Raw genomic sequence first — 16236 nt, 5'->3', positions numbered from 1 at the left:
ATCAGGTTGGGCTGACCTCACGCCCTCCGAATTATTTCGTATAACTCCTCCTATAAACTTCTCCTGCTTTTATCAGGAAAGGAAACAGGCAACTCAGATTTCTAATATGACCCTCTCCCAGCTAAGTGCATAAAAGAAACTGAGGTGCTAAACAGTAACAACAGCTTAAAAATGCAGCTTCTGATATGTACTGAACTGAAACAGTATCACTGCTGTGCTTTGTAATACAAAGCAATTAAAAAAAAGACCATTTTCTCAAAAGACTACAAGCTTTTTGTTTTCTCCTAGCAATTTTGAGGTTTATTTTAAATTAATTGCAGTATCATTAACAGAAGATTGTTTCCAAGAAGTGCTAAGTGTTTTCATAACAAGGAGTTACTGTTTCTCTCACAGTGATGCTTTTTTTTTTTCACTTCCTCTCTGTTCTTCTACCCCAGCTTCTCTATACCACCACAGACAATAGCATTAAAATGTCCTCTTTTACTCAACTTGCCACCAAAGCATTCTCTGCTTTCCTCTTATTGGCTTTCACCCGTTAAAGAAAAAAAAAAAAGAAAAAGGAAAGGGCCCATCCCTGCACGGCATTACTTATTTAGATATTTCAGTTAGGCTGAACTTCCAGCACCAAAGGGGAGGGAAAGCAATTTCATTAGCTGTCAATTTATATTACTTCCTCAACCAAAAAAAAGAGTACTTGGTGCAAAAGCCATTTATTTTAGTTAAGAAAATAGTCATGGCAGTAAGCCAATGTTCACAGGAGCTACCAAGGCTTGGCCCCAGTGGACTGATATGAGACTTTCAGCATTTCACAGCCTGCTTCGCCTGCCGCAGACGGACACAATCAAATCTCATTGATGCAAACAAGGTTCTACAAATCAGATACTGATCCTGATGCAGATCTTTTCATTAGTTATATTTAGAGTAAGCAGCCCTAGACTACCATAAAAATCAGAATAATTAACTTACTTTAGATAAACAGACTCATTGGGTTTCACAAAACACTATCAGTGCCTATAATACAGAGAAAGGGATAATCTCTCTGCTCTAAAAAATCAGAATTGGCCATCTACGGATAAATCAGAAAACTTCTAGTCTATCAACTCCCAAGGGTTCAAGCTAATCCTGTCATTAGCCATCCTCCTCCTTGCTCCCATAAGGCTGCAGAGAAGCAGTTGAGAATCAGGTACTCTCGCTAGCACCAGCTTGATTGAAAACAACTAATTTGAATCCCCACCTGTACCAAATGGACCAAAAAGAGAAAATATGCATAAGATTTGGGATGTGGGGAATGAAAAGGACAGTTTGCATGTTCCAGGGCCTACGCTGGTTTTAGATTCCCCTCCCATAACTGGGAATATGAATTCTGATACACATTCAGACGAATTTCTCTGAAGGAAGTGAGAGGCATCTTCTGCCCAACCTCACAGAAAGCATGGTGGCAAAAGGACAGTGTGTTTGTTTTCTCAATGTTGGCCTAAGTACCTGCAAAGGAATCACACAACCTGACAACACCAGCAATTCAAAGTCACAAGCTTTTGGTCAAGTGACAATATCAAAGGTAAGCTGCAGATCAGAATAATTTGTGATATGCTTGCAGTTTGCTTTAGTAAGCAAAGAGATGTTCATATTATGATCTGCATGTCTCTCAGGAGACACGCACTTTTATTAGAAGAACATTATGGCCTTTTCTGGCTTCTCAGGAAGTGGAAAATAAGGTGCTTTACACCCAGACCTTCAAGCAGGAATAAAAGTAGAGGAAATATGTTTTACAGGAGTGCAGCTTGTATTTTGGCATTTTGCTCACTGGATCTTGCACAGAGACACAACAGAGTACAACACAGCATTTAAGGATTGCTACAACAGAGACAGAAAAAAGTGGAGTCCCCACTGGCTAGAGAACCATCTTCCACTTCTAAGTAGTGCTTGTTAGAAAGGGGAAGTGAACATAGGGGATACAAACCAGGGGGGAGGAAGGGAAGAGGGTATATTAAACAAACAAACAAACAAGCCTAGGAATCTGTTTAGGGACATGTTGAAAAGAATGCAAAGGGTAGACTGGTGCCAGCATAGACGACAAACTGGGGTACCCCAGAAACAATCATGGACTGCACCAGCCAGTATCTGTAAACAAATAACATTTGTTTACAGAAAATCAGAATTAAGGGTATTCTCACAGAAGATGCGAACACAATTTCACAAATGAATTTTGACTGGCACAGTTTGATGCTGAAATCTTCTACTTCTTACCAATTTTATTTCTGCAAATGTATAGAATGCCTTCACTTGTAGGAAGCTTGTTTGTGGCCCCAGCAGCTTGCAGTAAGAGGAGGGTTTGGGGTCAGAAATGGAAGTTTAAAATTCATGTTGAAATCAGACTTGGAACTGTTTAATTGTTCCTCTGATGTTTTTCTCCTCTTACAGCTGATAACCACAGCATAACACCCCCCATTCACATGCTCACATCTCCCTAGCTAACAGAAACCTTTCTTTGACTACAGAAGGAACCCAAACAACCATCACCTAAGCCAAATTTAAGCCTACTGCTAAGACCTTAGGCATGTGACTCAATGCAGGTCTTGTGCTCCTGTGAATGCTAACTGTCACAGTTCCTACTTTACCTAAGAGTTAAGGTAAAGTGAACTTGATTGTGATTCAAACTAAATATTTATTCAGAATCCTATTTTGAACTGTGAAGCTGCAAAGTCAACAGACCTAAGGTAGTAACCCTTTATGTTACAGATATTAAGTTTCCTCCTGCCTCCCTTCCTCTCAATTGGAATAATTTAAAACTGTAATTTCCTTGAGACAAAGACTGGTTTTTCTCCATAAAATGTCAATGTTGCGTGGACTCTAGGCCAGGATCAACAAACCTTATTCTATCTGAAGAACATGAAAATAAGGTTTCTTTAAAATATTAATATGCCACTTCCACCTCCCCAAAAGCTGTTGCTGCACGCTATGTAAGGCTCTAACCAAAAATGCATGATCAGACAAAGAGCACTGTTCAAGAAGACAATGAGCAGAAGCCAATATAGCTTGTCAAGTTCAAAGGACTTAATAAGTAACTTTTGTAAATAGGACTAACATCCAACACAGAATGTTTAAGAGGCTTATGGACAGAATAAGAATAATGTAGTTTGAGATATCAATAGAATTTTTGAAAGATGGAGGGGAAACCCTTACATAATGCTGACAGAGAAGAAAGTTTCTGCTATTTTCAACTCCCACTCCACTCCTTTGTATCTTCAACAGTAAGTCTAAATAGAAAATATTGCTAGAAAACAATAATAATACAGACCTCCAAGAGAAAAGCAAAGCTAGGCATTTGTTTAAAAGTCTCAAAACACTAGAAATTAAAAGCCTTCTAAAGCCTCTAAAAACAATCATGTCCCCTTACTCAAGGGCTAACCACAGACCCCAAAATACTAGCTCAAGTGTCAACAAACAGATGATTGTCTAAAATATATTGATGTTAAAACCATCTCTCTGTAACTGAAATCCTAATGTACTTTGCATGCCACAGGATTAATAGAAGAGCCTTCTGTCGGATAAAATGCTCTCATGTACTGAAGAAAACCACACTTAATGCTATAGCTAGTTTTTCTCCATTCGCACCTCCTTTTTTTCCCCACATTTTTAAAGCACAGTCTAGTCATCCAACTCTAATGTCCAACACCCCTGTGATGAACAGCAAACACTCACTGTTTTAGAAAGGATGAATATTTATTTCACTAAATATTGTCACTTCCCTGCCACCTGCTATATCTCCTTCCATCTCTATCTAGCCGGCACGTTTTTTTTTCCTGAACACAAAGGAAAGGACTGCAGCTACCAATGTCTTGTTTTCTCTTCTATCTGTCTTGAATTGTAACAATTCAGCAGCCACGCACACAAGTTTGCTGTTCCCTGACACAGGTTATAGCCCAGTTTATAGACTGGATACCTGATAATAGTCAGTGAAGAAAAATTAACACAGCTTGATCAAATGCACTAAGACATTCCACCAACTGCAGTCTAAAAGCCACCAAAAGAGACAGCATTACGCTGCTGTAGCAACTATTTCACCACATGCAGTTCCTCTATTTATCTGTCTTTAACTAGCACATTTTAATATCTATAACCCTGAAAGATTCAATGACAGTACCATAGGCATAACTGATATTATAGACAGAACAAAGCCAGACATACAACTATAGAATATTTTGAAGTATGCTATAAGACAGTCTGTTCCTGAAAATGCCTTGGAAAAAATGTAATGCAACAGCATTACTTTCTCTCTTAAAAAATTAGGGATTCAGCAAAATTAATCTCATTACCCTTACTTAGCTCTGAAAGCCACTACCAAAAGAGTCTTATTCTCTTCCTCTTCCTTCTTCAGCTATTTATTTCTACCCATTTCCTTTTGCTGTGTCAAGCACTCATGCAGTAGACCAGCTCAGCAAGTTCATTAGACGTAAAAATATCCTAATATAAAAAGTCAGACTACCGATCCAGCTTATCATGTCACTAAATGGAATGCAAAGGCGATGGTGGAGGGGGTAGGGAACCTGTCCTTTTGATGACGGTCTGCATTTTATCAGATCAAGCATACCACAAAACTGCACCCCAGCCAACTAGTGAGAGACACTTAGTATTAGACATAACACGTCTGAGTTAGTCTGGTAGCTCCTGCGGGTTAGGTAGGGCTAGAGCCTTTAACTCCTTAAGAATCTTAGGTTAAATTTAACTAATCTTTTTGCAAATCAGAAAACTGAGCTATCAACTTCGTTGGAAAAATCTACTCTTCTTACATGTTTGGCTGTTAAGAGCGACACCACACCCTTTCAGAAGCCCACAGATCTCCTCGGTATGAGTTTTCAGTGAGAGTCCACAACAGCAATGCTTCTATTACTGTCTTTTTCATTTCAAGTAAGCTGTTTTCAAAGAGGCTTAGCAAACTGCAGGGCTGAGAAAATTCTTCCAAGGACGAAACTCTACATTCAGAGAGCTTAAACAGATTTCGCTTCTGTGGGTAGGACGAGACTGACGGTTTAAATGGTCTGAACTGGGTTTGCACTTACTTGACTTCAAATTAAAAACTTGTTTTAAAAGCTGTCTAGTTAAAATACTCAATTAGGTATTATTATTAGGTATATACATCCATAATGAATTTTTAACTTTAAAGTAAGAATTTAACCTTTCATACTGGGAGATGATATGCAAACATGATAAACAGCAATTGCATTTTCCAGATCAATGCCTTATTTAAAAAAACAAAACCCTAATGGCTTAAATTTTGACAAAAGAATGTATGATTACCTGAAAAATGCCATTTCTACTCCAAGGTTTAAAACCGAACAACTTCCGTTGGTCTTTCAATGTATTTTTAGGAAAATCTGTGATTTGTACTAATTTTTCAAAACTAACTTTGCACTAAATTTATCTGAAAAGCGTGCAAGAGCAAAAATTTATGCACGGATGACAAAATGCACTAGAAAGGGCAACGCGCATATTTGCACCAGAATGCCAAAAGACACACTGCGAGTTTGGCTGTTGGGAGTCCTACAGGGAAAAGCAGTGGATGCCATGGAAGGAGGAGGAGGTAGCATGAGTCTATACTATAAAACCGCTTTTATGCATCAATATATTGCTAATCCACACAACCACAGAGCAAACCTCATAGTATTTCAGCGCCTGTTTCTTAACAGGTTACAAGGTTTCCTGCGCATTTCAGCCTACGCAAGTTTCCCCTAGACGGCAGCCGCTGGCTGGCCGCACCACCGTGCCACGGGCACCACGGCTCCGGGTCCCGGGCCGCGCCTTAGAAGAGGAAGGCCGGGGCCAGGAGGCTCTCTTATCGCATAGGGGGCCTGTCCGCGGGCGATCGCTCTGCCCCCGGGGCACTCTCGAACCTTCTTCCCAGCCGGAGCAGGCGCAGGATCCCGCCCAGACACGACGCCTGCGTGCCGAGGGCAGCTCCATGACCGCCTCCAGCGGGGCCGCTGGCGCTCGGGCCACGGAAGGGGCTGCCTCCGCTGCCGACACCGAGCAAGCGGTGCGGAGGTTAATGGCGGCGGGGCGGGGAAAGGAAGGGGTAGGCGGCCCTGCCCCGCTCTCCCCGGCCGGGCTGCCGGCTCTGACAGCCCAGACCCGACTCCCAAGCCGTCCACGTGTCAGCAGGCAGCGCGCTGCTCCGCGCCGCGCACCGACTTCGCGCGGCCGAGCGCGGCCGGTGAGGCGGCCGGGGGACGGCGGGTCGGGCCGCTGGGCCCCTCCCTTACCTGGCTTGGCCGGTTTAGGTGGCGGCTTGGACATGGCTGGGGCCTGCCCGAGCGCGGACGGGGAAGCGGTGGGGCGGCGATCGGCTGGCTGCCTGCGAGCGGTGCCGGGCGGGGCAGGGCAGGCGACGGCGCAAGCCCTCGCCGGGCTCCCGGGAGCGGTGCGCTGCGGGAGGCGGCGAGCAGGGGGGGACGGAAGGGCGGTGGGAGGGCCGGGCGGGTGCTGTAAGCAGCGCCCCCCAGTGGCGGCCGCAGGCGCTTCCCCAGCCGCAGGCGGGGCCCAGCCAATCCCCGCGCGCGCCGAGGCTCCGCCCCTCCCCTCCCCTCCCCTCTCCTCTCTCCCGGGTGCCGCCACGGGAGGGGTGAGGGGAACGGAACGCGGCCTGAGGAGGCGGCCAATGGAGGCGCGCGGCGGGGGCGGGGCAGCGGCGGGGAGCGTGAAGCTGCGCCCAAGGGTCGGCTGGCGGCGGCGAGGCCCGAGGACTGTGGGACATACCTGCGGCGCGGCGCGGCCGGTGGGTTGCGAGGCGCCCCGTCCCGGGCGTGTGACAGGAGCTTCGAGCCCCGCGGGGGCCGCCCCACCCGGGTAGGCGCGCCTTGGACAGCCCCGTAACGGCGCGCAGGAGGTGGGGGCTCCGCCCGCGTGGACGCCCTTCGGCCAGGACGGTTCCTTCGGGGTCTTTGAGCAGGGGTTAACGTTACGCGTTAAGCCCGGAGACGCTGAGGAGTTGTGAGCCGTTGGGGGAGGGGTGGGGCCGTGCGGCGGGCGGCTGCGCGCGCTCCCCTTGGCCCCTCCGCCAGCCAGGCCTGTGGACTGGGTGCCCGGGAGAGACGTTTCCTACCCGGGTCTGGCGGTGCCTGCAAGGAAGCCTGCTTCGGCTGTTACCGTGTGCTGCAGCTTTGTCACGCTGTGCCGTTAGAAATAGGGTGACGGCAGTTCTGTGTTAGGCTTGTAATGGGTTTATGTTGTGCTTAAAGATGCTAAACCGAGCCCAGGTAGAGTAATTCAGGATTTCTGTGTTGCAACATCGGTGACAAATTTGCCTTTGCAATTTGTGTTATACATTACTATGGGGGGAGGAAGAGTTTGGTGGGATTTTTCGTCCAGGTGTTTTTTGCCTTAAGCTGGGGTTAACTTTCATACAGACAGTGACGTAAATTGGAGTCTAAAGCTCAGCATGTGTGTCCAGGTGTTATTTAGTTTGTTATGTAGCATTTTTTGTGGGACAAAGGTTAATCCTGTGGAACACAAACCTTCCTGATGATTTTTAGAAAAGAGCATTAGGGTTGTTTTTTTTTATGGACTGAGTACCATCACTTCCTGAAAACAAATCATCTGTTTGCACCCTTTCAATAGACAGCCAATACCATAAGCATGCGATGTATTGCTGAACTTGAGATTTATGATATTCTTAGAAAACCCTCGCATGCTAACTTACAAAACTTGCCAGTGCCACCTGCTGTAGGTATGCAGCACCACTGTAGAGCAATGGCTATCGTGCTGGTGATGACTCTTGGACTAGTCAGTATGTCTTCTTTCTTTTTTTTCCTAACATAAAAAACATACAAAGCAACCATGCAACGATCACGTCACAGACCTCTGAAACAGTTGAACTTCCAGTCATTGCACCAAATGCAAAAGGATATTATTATTTCAGACTCTGTGTATGTCTAAAACTTATTTTAACAGGAATAGTGTGGTTTTACTTTCATACTGATGCCGTGTAACAGTCTTTTTTCTGGCATAGTACAGATACTTGTTTGTTGGGGAGGGGAGATAGTGTTGCCTGCTCAGTCCTTTCAGGTCTTGGGTGTCATAGGCCTTACCCCTTTAAATGTGACCTAGGAGGACAGAGCAGGTGAAAAACAGGGTGTTTGTGTGTGGTTAAGTAGTTATTAATTGGTGTGTGGTCTTGGAAAGCAATATTTGACAAATGTGAAACTGGTTTGACAAATCCCGTAGACTAGTGCTGCTGCCAAGAGAAGCAGCCCCATTACTACCTGTCCTTCTGCTTTGCAGGCATGGGTAACTGGATGGTAAACTGGAGGGAATTTGTTCAGCTGAAAACGACATTCTTCCCCTCCCTTCTCCTCTTTGTTATAACCTTTAATGACATTTTTAAAACATCTTTCTCCTCAGCACATCACTGGGTTCTTTTTTAAGTTTTTTGTTTGTTTTTCCACCACAGCTTCTGTTTACCTTGTCTTTTTTTGTACCATTAATGCTTGAGCTAGTGATTATGCTTTTCTTTAGGGATTTCTGTCGTATTAATATTGATAGAACTGAGTCTCTCAAAGTTCCCCCCAAATGATTATAATACTGTCTAAGGTAAAACATTGAAAACTGTGATGTGGCATGTATGTTGCAGGTTTTTTGTTCGCATTAGAACAAGCAATTGAGGTTCTGACAGTAGCTTTGCAAAGAGAAAAAAAAAGAGGACAGAAAATAACTCTTATCTATAATTGGTATTTCTTAATACAATAGCTGCTTTCTTGTTGCTGAATTAAGAGGTTTCACTGGCTACTATCTTTGACAGCGAAAAGGAAGAACTGAGGAGAAAACAAACTATGAAAGTATTGGTTATTGGCCTTGGAGGGTAAGTATTAGCAAGTTGAATTTCCTCTACAGCTCAAGACTGGTCTTCCTTTCAGAAGGAAGTGATGTCATTTCTATTTATGAATGGATATTTTTTGAAAATAGATTACAAATAAAACATATAATTGCCTCATTTTATGGCATGTAACTCTTAAGAAATTGTTCCTGTTTTTGTTGGAGATCTCCGATACCACCTCTCTCTAACCTCCTTCTTGACATGGCTATATTTATTGTCTGAAAGCTGATGGAAGCTGCCAGAAAATCTCTACATATAGAGAGTATTTAATGTGAATAAACTTTTGGGGGTTTTTGGATTGTATCTTTGTGGTTTACCTAACTATATAGAAATGTGTGTGCAAGCTTGTACATATGTTTAAAAGATAGATTTTTGTCTTGATGTAGTTTTTTACTATGTTTTCGAACTCAGTGTAACAAATGGGGGGAAAACAACGCTGGCAGAAAAGCTTAAGAAAATGCTTCCCAACTGTGATATAATCTCTCAAGATGACTTCTTTAAGGTAACAGTATTGATGGAAAGACCTGATAGCTTGAGTAGATTTTAGTATCATTTCTCCTCTTTTCAGTTCTCCTATTGATAAACTTTAAAAATTGATGCTGCTTAAAATAATGCTAACTTGATGAGAAAGAGAAATAAAATGAGCACTGGGGTAATTGAACTTTCAGTGTCCAAAACCACTGAGTATACTCAGCAAAAAGAAGTTTACTGTCGTCTTTGATACCCTTTTAAAACAAGGAATGGGTGTATGTGGGATGCATTTTTCAAGATACTTTGTGCTAATGAAGTTAAAGATATTGTTGTGTTAACCCTACACCCATACAGCAATAGGCAGTTCTTTGTTTCCCAAATCAAAGCAGCAAAACAACTTTTGCATTGACTTCGGAGTTGTTTGTTAAGGAGGGTGAAGCAGTTCTTATTTCTGAAGTAAAGCTCTAATGAACTTAAGAGGTATGATTTAGAGAATTTGTTGTTCTAGGTTAAATAAAGTGTTTGTATTGTGTTTTAATAGTTGTATACAGCAGTTTAATTTTGAAGATAAATTTAATCAATTGGGATACAAAGGTGTATAACCCTTACGTTTGTAAATGAAGAGTATATATCTGTGAAAGTGGTCATAAAAGCAGCCTTGAAAATACTCAATTTTTTTTCCCCTTCAGCCAGAGTCTGAAGTAGAAACAGATGAACGTGGATTTAAGCTATATGATGGTCAGTAACTTTGATGCATTGCTTTTGAACATTGTACTGAAACTGTTGTGCTGAGCTTCAACACTTCTTCCCCTCCACCCCGTGCCCCTCTTCCCTTCTGAACAAGGCAGTAAATAAATGGTTGTTTAAGAGCAGTCCTTTGCTCAGTTTCTCTCAGCTCACTGAGATAAATAAGAAAACTTGCTGAACCAGTAAATAGCTCAAGCTAGTGCTTGACCTTTCCTTTTCTCTCTTTTTAATCTTTTCCTCTATTTCCACAGTTGTGTCTGGTGCGGTAGCAAATGGTACTGTTCAGTTGAAAGTCTTGGCTTGCAGCACTGGCATAAGCTCAATCTCATCACTTTCTATGTAATGATGGATTTTTTTTTTTTTTTTCCACTTTGATAATGAACTCATGGGATATCACCATTGAGTCTCTTTCATTGTCATATTCCAAATTGGTCAAAACTTGGGTCTGATCCTGACACCCTTATTTCGTGTCAGATGTCACATAGAGACCAAATGTTTTGAAGCTCATGGTTAATGCTAGCAAAACATGCCAATTTAGTCTTACAAACTTCTAGATCCAGATCCACTTTGGTCCAGGTCGTACTGAGTTGTGAACAGTTGATTATTAGCTAATCTCTGTTGATATTTGGTGATCACAGAATGTATTACATGGGAACATTGGCTAGAACCTTAACTTGTGTCTGAAAATTGGCTCTTATAAGCCATGCAGTCTTTGGCTTAACTTCTAGACTTCATGAAACTGGAATGTGAAACTGAAGGGATAAGTTGGACAATCTGGTTCAAATATCTGGGTTTAATGCTCCTCTTAAAAGCACCTTTAAAATGCTTTGCTTTTATGTTATCCAAAGGCTGCCTTCTCTCTACCATTCAGTGCTTACTTGATATGTTCTTACATGTCTATAGACAAAAACAGGTGCTACATTGTGCTGTTTTGTTCTGTATGCCATCCTCCTTTCAATCCAATCCATCCATCCTGTCGTGGTTTAGCCCGGCAGGCAGCCAAACACCACGCAGCCGCTTGCTCACTCCCCACACCCCCCCCCCCCCGTGGGACGGGGAGAGAATCGGAAGGGTAAGAGTGAGGAAAACTCATGGGTTGAGATAAAGACAGTTTAATAGAACAGAAAAGGAAGGGAAAATAATAATAATAATCATAATGATAGAATGTACAAAATGAGTGATGCACAATGCAATTGCTCACCACCCGTGCTGACCAAGTAGTGATCACTACTTCCTGGAACATGCCTACCATTCATATACAGAGCATGATGTCACATGGTATGGAATACCCCGTTGGCCAGCTAGGCCAGCTCTCCTGGCTATGCTCCCTCCCAGCCTTTTCCAGAGCATGGAAGCTGAATGTCCTTGACTAGCGGGTACTTGGCAACAACTGAAGACATCAGTGTGTTATCAACATTCTTCTCATACTAAATCCAAAACACAGCACTAGGAAGAAATTTAACTCTATCCCAGCCAAAACCAGGACACATCCCCACCCTGCAAATACTTGAAACCCAATAAAAACCCAAAGCAAAAATTTTTGAGCATTCCCTCACTTAACCTGTGACAGTGACAATTGACAGAAGGGTGGAGTCTCGGGGTAACTAAGTTTTTACAAGTTTTGTGGAATAGGAGAACAGTCCCTGCAGTTTCTACGGTCAAGGGAAAGGCTGTGAAGTCTGTTCACACACTTTTTGGTGCCACAGAGTTCAGAGAGACCACACTCACCAGAAGTACCCCAATCCTGGGGGAAGCTTTAGTTTCAGGGTATCATCAGTTGCAAACATGGAACTACTTACATGCATAAGAGAGAATTTTTGCTTTCATTTAGACTTGTTTGTAGATTATTTGATGTTTACTTAACGGTTCTTTTATTTTTTTTTAATTCTCTGTTTTTAAGGGGTGCCTAACTTTCTGTTTTCATCTAGTACTTGATGCTCTCTATATGGATGAAATGGTGAAAAGTATTCGCAATTGGATGAAAAGCCCAGCAAGCTCAGGTATTGTGACAGAAGAGCTGCAGAATACATGTGACAACCTGAAAAATACAGAAGATGTTTATATTTTGATTGTTGAAGGCTTTCTGCTATACAATTATGAGTAAGCAGTAATATGTAACCTGGTATATTAAGCTGTCCTAAAAAGGGAAAGGGAACTAAATATATTATCATTTTAGGCCGCTTAATGAACTATGGAATAGAAGATATTTTCTGACCCTTCCTTATGAAGAGTGCAAAAAGAGAAGAAGGTAAGATTATTCAGTTATTGCTCACAGAGGGTCACTCACTATACCCCCTAACCTGGAGTGGTTCTTTTGTACTAGCTTTTCTTCAGTGCTTGCCAAATGTAGGCGATTAAGATCATCTGTCCTCTGTGATTCCCAGGGAAGACGCTGGGTATTTAACCAACATCAACAAAAGCATGCAGAGGTGCATGGGGTTAGGGGGCAGAAGGGACTTCCATTTTAGAGCACAGGGATATTAAAATGTTAAATGTTATATAAACACTGATAGGAGAATTTGTTGTCCAGATAAATTATTTAGATTACTGACTGCATATTGGAGTTAAACCATGTTTAAAATGAGAAACACATAAAAAAAATATTAAGCAGTCTTATCCTTGACTGAATACAGCTACATGATGATTATTGTTAAAGTAACAATGTTCATGTGTGGTTTTAGTGTATGCTTCGTTTAGACTGTGCATTAGTTGTACCGTATATCTGATTTAGATTATTATCTGACTTGCCTCCAAATTTGGAGCAATACTGTGTGCTTGGAGCAATACATGTGCACGAAGTCAGAATCTGCTGGCTGAATGAAGAAGTCATCTTATTCAACTGGCTTTGGTTGATTACACTTTCTTGGTTTCTCACTAGACTCACCTTTAAAGGACTTCAGTGTCCAGGCTGGAAGTGACTAGACAAAACCGCTAGTCATTTAAAACTTGAAAAATCTGTATACCCAATAAAAAAAAGAAAAAAGCTTAATTTATATGTAATACCTTTTTCAATTTAGGAAAAAATCCTTTTACTTCATCTTAAATGTAATTTGATTGGCAGAAATAGCTAAGTTAGCAAGAGTTCATATCACAGATTATATTAAAGCCCCCTTTGCTTGAACAGTTATGCAGCCTGCCAACCTGTTTTTATTTTGGATAGATGCTCTTATTAAACCAGCTGACACTAGGGGAAAAATGTAAAACTTGAATGGGAAAGCAAATATATTTTTGTGTAGCACCAGAGTCTATCAGCCAGCAGATACACCGGGGTACTTCGATGGACACGTGTGGCCTATGTATCTGAGATACAAAAACGAATTGGAAGAGAATGCAAGTAACGTTGGTATAGTATCCTTAATTTTAAACTCATAAAAAGCTTAAGTGTGGCACTTGCACAGTTTTTGTTGGGTTACGGGGTTTTTTTGTATGGGACAGAGTTTTCTTCAAATATTTTTGTGGCATTTGGGCAGTAGGTTTGGACCTTTTGTTGGTTTATTTTTCAAGTCTATAGGGTCTTGTTTTTTGGGTTTTTTTTGTTTTGTTTTTTCACAATGAAAATCATGAAGTTAAAAATAGAAATGTTCTGATCACTAATTAAGTCCATTTAACAAGCTAGTTTGTGTGTGCATGTGTGCATACATGCGTATGGCTAAACAGGAAGCTTCTGAGATGGTAGCTGATGCAGTGGCAGAATTCTTCAGAACAGAATTAAAATCCTGGTTGAAGTCCTATAATAAGCCAAAGATACTTCCTAGGTACTTTTTTATACCCTACAGTCACCAGTCTTGCATGAGACGTGTCAAAGCTGAGCCAGCTGATGGGGCACTGCCACGAGCTTATGTGATGTTCACAGTTGTACAGCTCTTGGAATGCCTACTTCTGGGGTGGGGGCCAGAGGAAAGAGAAGTCAGGTGTCTGCTTCATCAGCACAAAGACTAGGGCACCCTTTCTTGCTGTGCAGTGAGAATGGGAACCGCAGTGCCCTTCTTGACTTGCTCAAACCTTGAAGCTGAGGAAGAACCTGAGGTCCTCCACTGCATAGGAACCTCTCTGCTGAATTATTCCATTGCTTTACTGTCCTAATGTTATTACCACTAGCCTTATGAAGACTTTTATACCACAAAAATTTGTGAATTAATTCTTAATTAGAATACTCTTCCATTATGTAATTTTTTAACATGTAAAATGAATTTGGGAAAGAAGAAAAGGGAGGTACTGTTCTTGCTTGTTTTTTTCATCTCTTCTTATTGCACCCATAGGAATACTGAAAACTTTGCCAATTGTTATTACAGATAACTGGCGTAGAACTCATGAAAACATTTCCTTTTGTCTTTCTCAGTTTATTTGGATGGAACAAAATCCCAAGAGGAGCTTTTATCCTGTGTGTATAGTGATATAATACAGGAATTAAAAAAGCTGAGGGAAGGAAGTAAGTAATTTTAGTGGCAATTGAATCATCTTATCCCAGTCCAAGTTAACAAGAAGCTAATCCTTTTATATGAAAATACTGCAAGGATTATATAGATCTGTATCTCCCCATATATATGTATTACAGTCCTTGTACATGTTTGCCCATTACTCTAAGTCACGATAAGCTTTAACTTTAAGTTACTTGAAATTGGATGTTCTAAAATAATAGGTGAATCCACTGTTATCTAATGATAAAATAATTTAAAAAAAAAAGTGGGGAACAGAAGGAATATGGGAAAAAACATCAAGGAAGGCAGAAGTGTTGGTGATATTAGTTTCTAATATATCATAATGTCATGTGCAAACAGAGAAATGACACTACAGGTTAAATGTGTACTTTTAAATTTAGATCAGCAGATCACAGCATGATAATGTAGAAAGCCTGGGTTCCATTTGATACGAATTGAAAACCCCAAGACTCATACTTTGCAAGCCAACCAACTGAGCAGATGTTACGTGTGCGTCCATAATACTAGTTCATACAACGCAAGTGGATTTATAGCGACTTAACTCTGTAAGCCTCAGATATTGTTGAGTAGTATCAACAGTGCATTATTCTTTATCTAGAAATTCTAGAATTTCTTCAATCAGTCATGCTTTGGCTGATCTGTAAATCTGATTGAATGCATACATTTTAGAGAATATAAACATACTCTTGTGTACAAAACTAAACTATAAAGATGCAGTTCTGTTGGATTAATAAGCAGATTTGAACATGGATGAATGCAATTTGAAATGTTCATATAGGAATGACAGTGATTACCTCTAATGTTTTTATGAGCTTCTAATCACCGATAAACATGGTTAGAGGAACTAGCTATATATTGTGGCAACAGTAAATTTAAGATGGTATAAGCTGTTACGCTGCTTATTCAGTAACTGAAGCTGTTACTGAACACGTCATAGCTGAACTTATTTAGACTTGCTAAATACCTTTGTGGTGTTTGTCAAGTAATTTGTATGTTGTGTATTGTTTAGTGCGGTTGGGAATGGGTATTTAAAAAAACCCAAACAAACCTGAAGAGAAGTCAGGTAGTTTGAAAAATATAGGGGAGTAAGATATTGGAGAGAATGCAGATGCATTGCTAACAAGATTCAGTATATGTGCAAAGATCGATTATTGGGATGGTGTAGACTACTAAACAGTAAATGCACGCTTCAGGGAAAAGGAAGAACGAAATAATTCATGTTAATTTTCATAGCTCAGGTTGAAATTATACTAATAAAAGTATTCAGAAAGCAGGTATGCTAAATGTATATTAAAACTTTGTTGTAGGATTTGTGTATATGTATTTAGATAAACTAGGAAACTGGGAAGTTGAATCATCTTTGGTTGCAGAATAAGTAATACATTAACTCTTACATTTTCTATACAATCTCTTGATTTTTATTCTGACTGATAAAAATGTAGCTACAGACATGAAAAGCAAAGGATGGACTATGTTACTTATTATGTGTCAGCTGAACTGATCATGGTGATTGAAATGTGATGCTTTACTGTTAACAGTGTTAAGAGTCCTAAACCTGTATATAAGAAACAGGTCTGAAACAGATTAGACCTGTGTAGAACTGTTTTTTAGACAAAGTAATTCCAAATACTATTTTGTATTATTATTTTGCAGTAAAAATACTTCAAGTTGCATTTGCTCAAATGCAGTGATGGAGTGTCTGACTTTAAA

At 41.0% G+C, this 16236-nt stretch overlaps 2 protein-coding genes across 11 annotated transcripts in view; one reads left to right on the top strand and one right to left on the bottom strand.

Annotated features, from left to right (window-relative positions):
* The window catches only part of OSTF1 (osteoclast stimulating factor 1), a 22660-nt gene extending 16126 nt beyond the window's left edge, over positions 1-6534 (bottom strand). The window contains exon 1 of the mRNA XM_075136232.1: positions 6261-6534. Coding sequence (XP_074992333.1) covers positions 6261-6294 — 34 coding nt within the window. The 5' untranslated portion in view covers positions 6295-6534. The remainder of the gene's footprint in view (positions 1-6260) is intronic.
* NMRK1 (nicotinamide riboside kinase 1) lies at positions 5830-16236 on the top strand. Of its 10 annotated transcripts, none has more exons than XM_075136224.1 (9): positions 5830-6042; positions 8795-8854; positions 9281-9371; positions 10030-10078; positions 12016-12187; positions 12264-12335; positions 13324-13430; positions 14427-14516; positions 14907-16236. In XM_075136224.1, the coding sequence occupies exons 1-9, from the start codon at positions 5960-5962 to the stop codon at positions 14924-14926; spliced, it is 744 nt and encodes a 247-aa protein (XP_074992325.1). In that variant the 5' UTR covers positions 5830-5959; the 3' UTR covers positions 14927-16236. The 10 variants fall into 10 exon arrangements, with proteins under 10 accessions (XP_074992325.1, XP_074992329.1, XP_074992332.1 ...); XM_075136228.1 differs by having other exon boundaries at positions 5831-6034; positions 8743-8854; XM_075136231.1 differs by having other exon boundaries at positions 5939-6034.

Source organism: Calonectris borealis, chromosome Z (assembly GCF_964195595.1).
Source record: "Calonectris borealis chromosome Z, bCalBor7.hap1.2, whole genome shotgun sequence".
Lineage (NCBI taxonomy): Eukaryota > Metazoa > Chordata > Aves > Procellariiformes > Procellariidae > Calonectris > Calonectris borealis.
This window is presented reverse-complemented; position numbering and strand designations above follow the sequence as displayed.

What these genes read in the sequence shown, in the direction of transcription:
- NMRK1 (XM_075136222.1), top strand. Translation starts at nt 6,656, where the DNA reads ATGGAGGCGCGCGGCGGGGGCGGGGCAGCGGCGGGGAGCGTGAAGCTG. An exon ending in CTCAAGATGACTTCTTTAAG is followed by an intron (nt 9,372 to 10,029) that starts GTAACAGTATTG and finishes TTTCCCCTTCAG; the next exon opens with CCAGAGTCTGAAGTAGAAAC. An exon ending in AGAGAATGCAAGTAACGTTG is followed by an intron (nt 13,431 to 14,426) that starts GTATAGTATCCT and finishes TGTCTTTCTCAG; the next exon opens with TTTATTTGGATGGAACAAAA.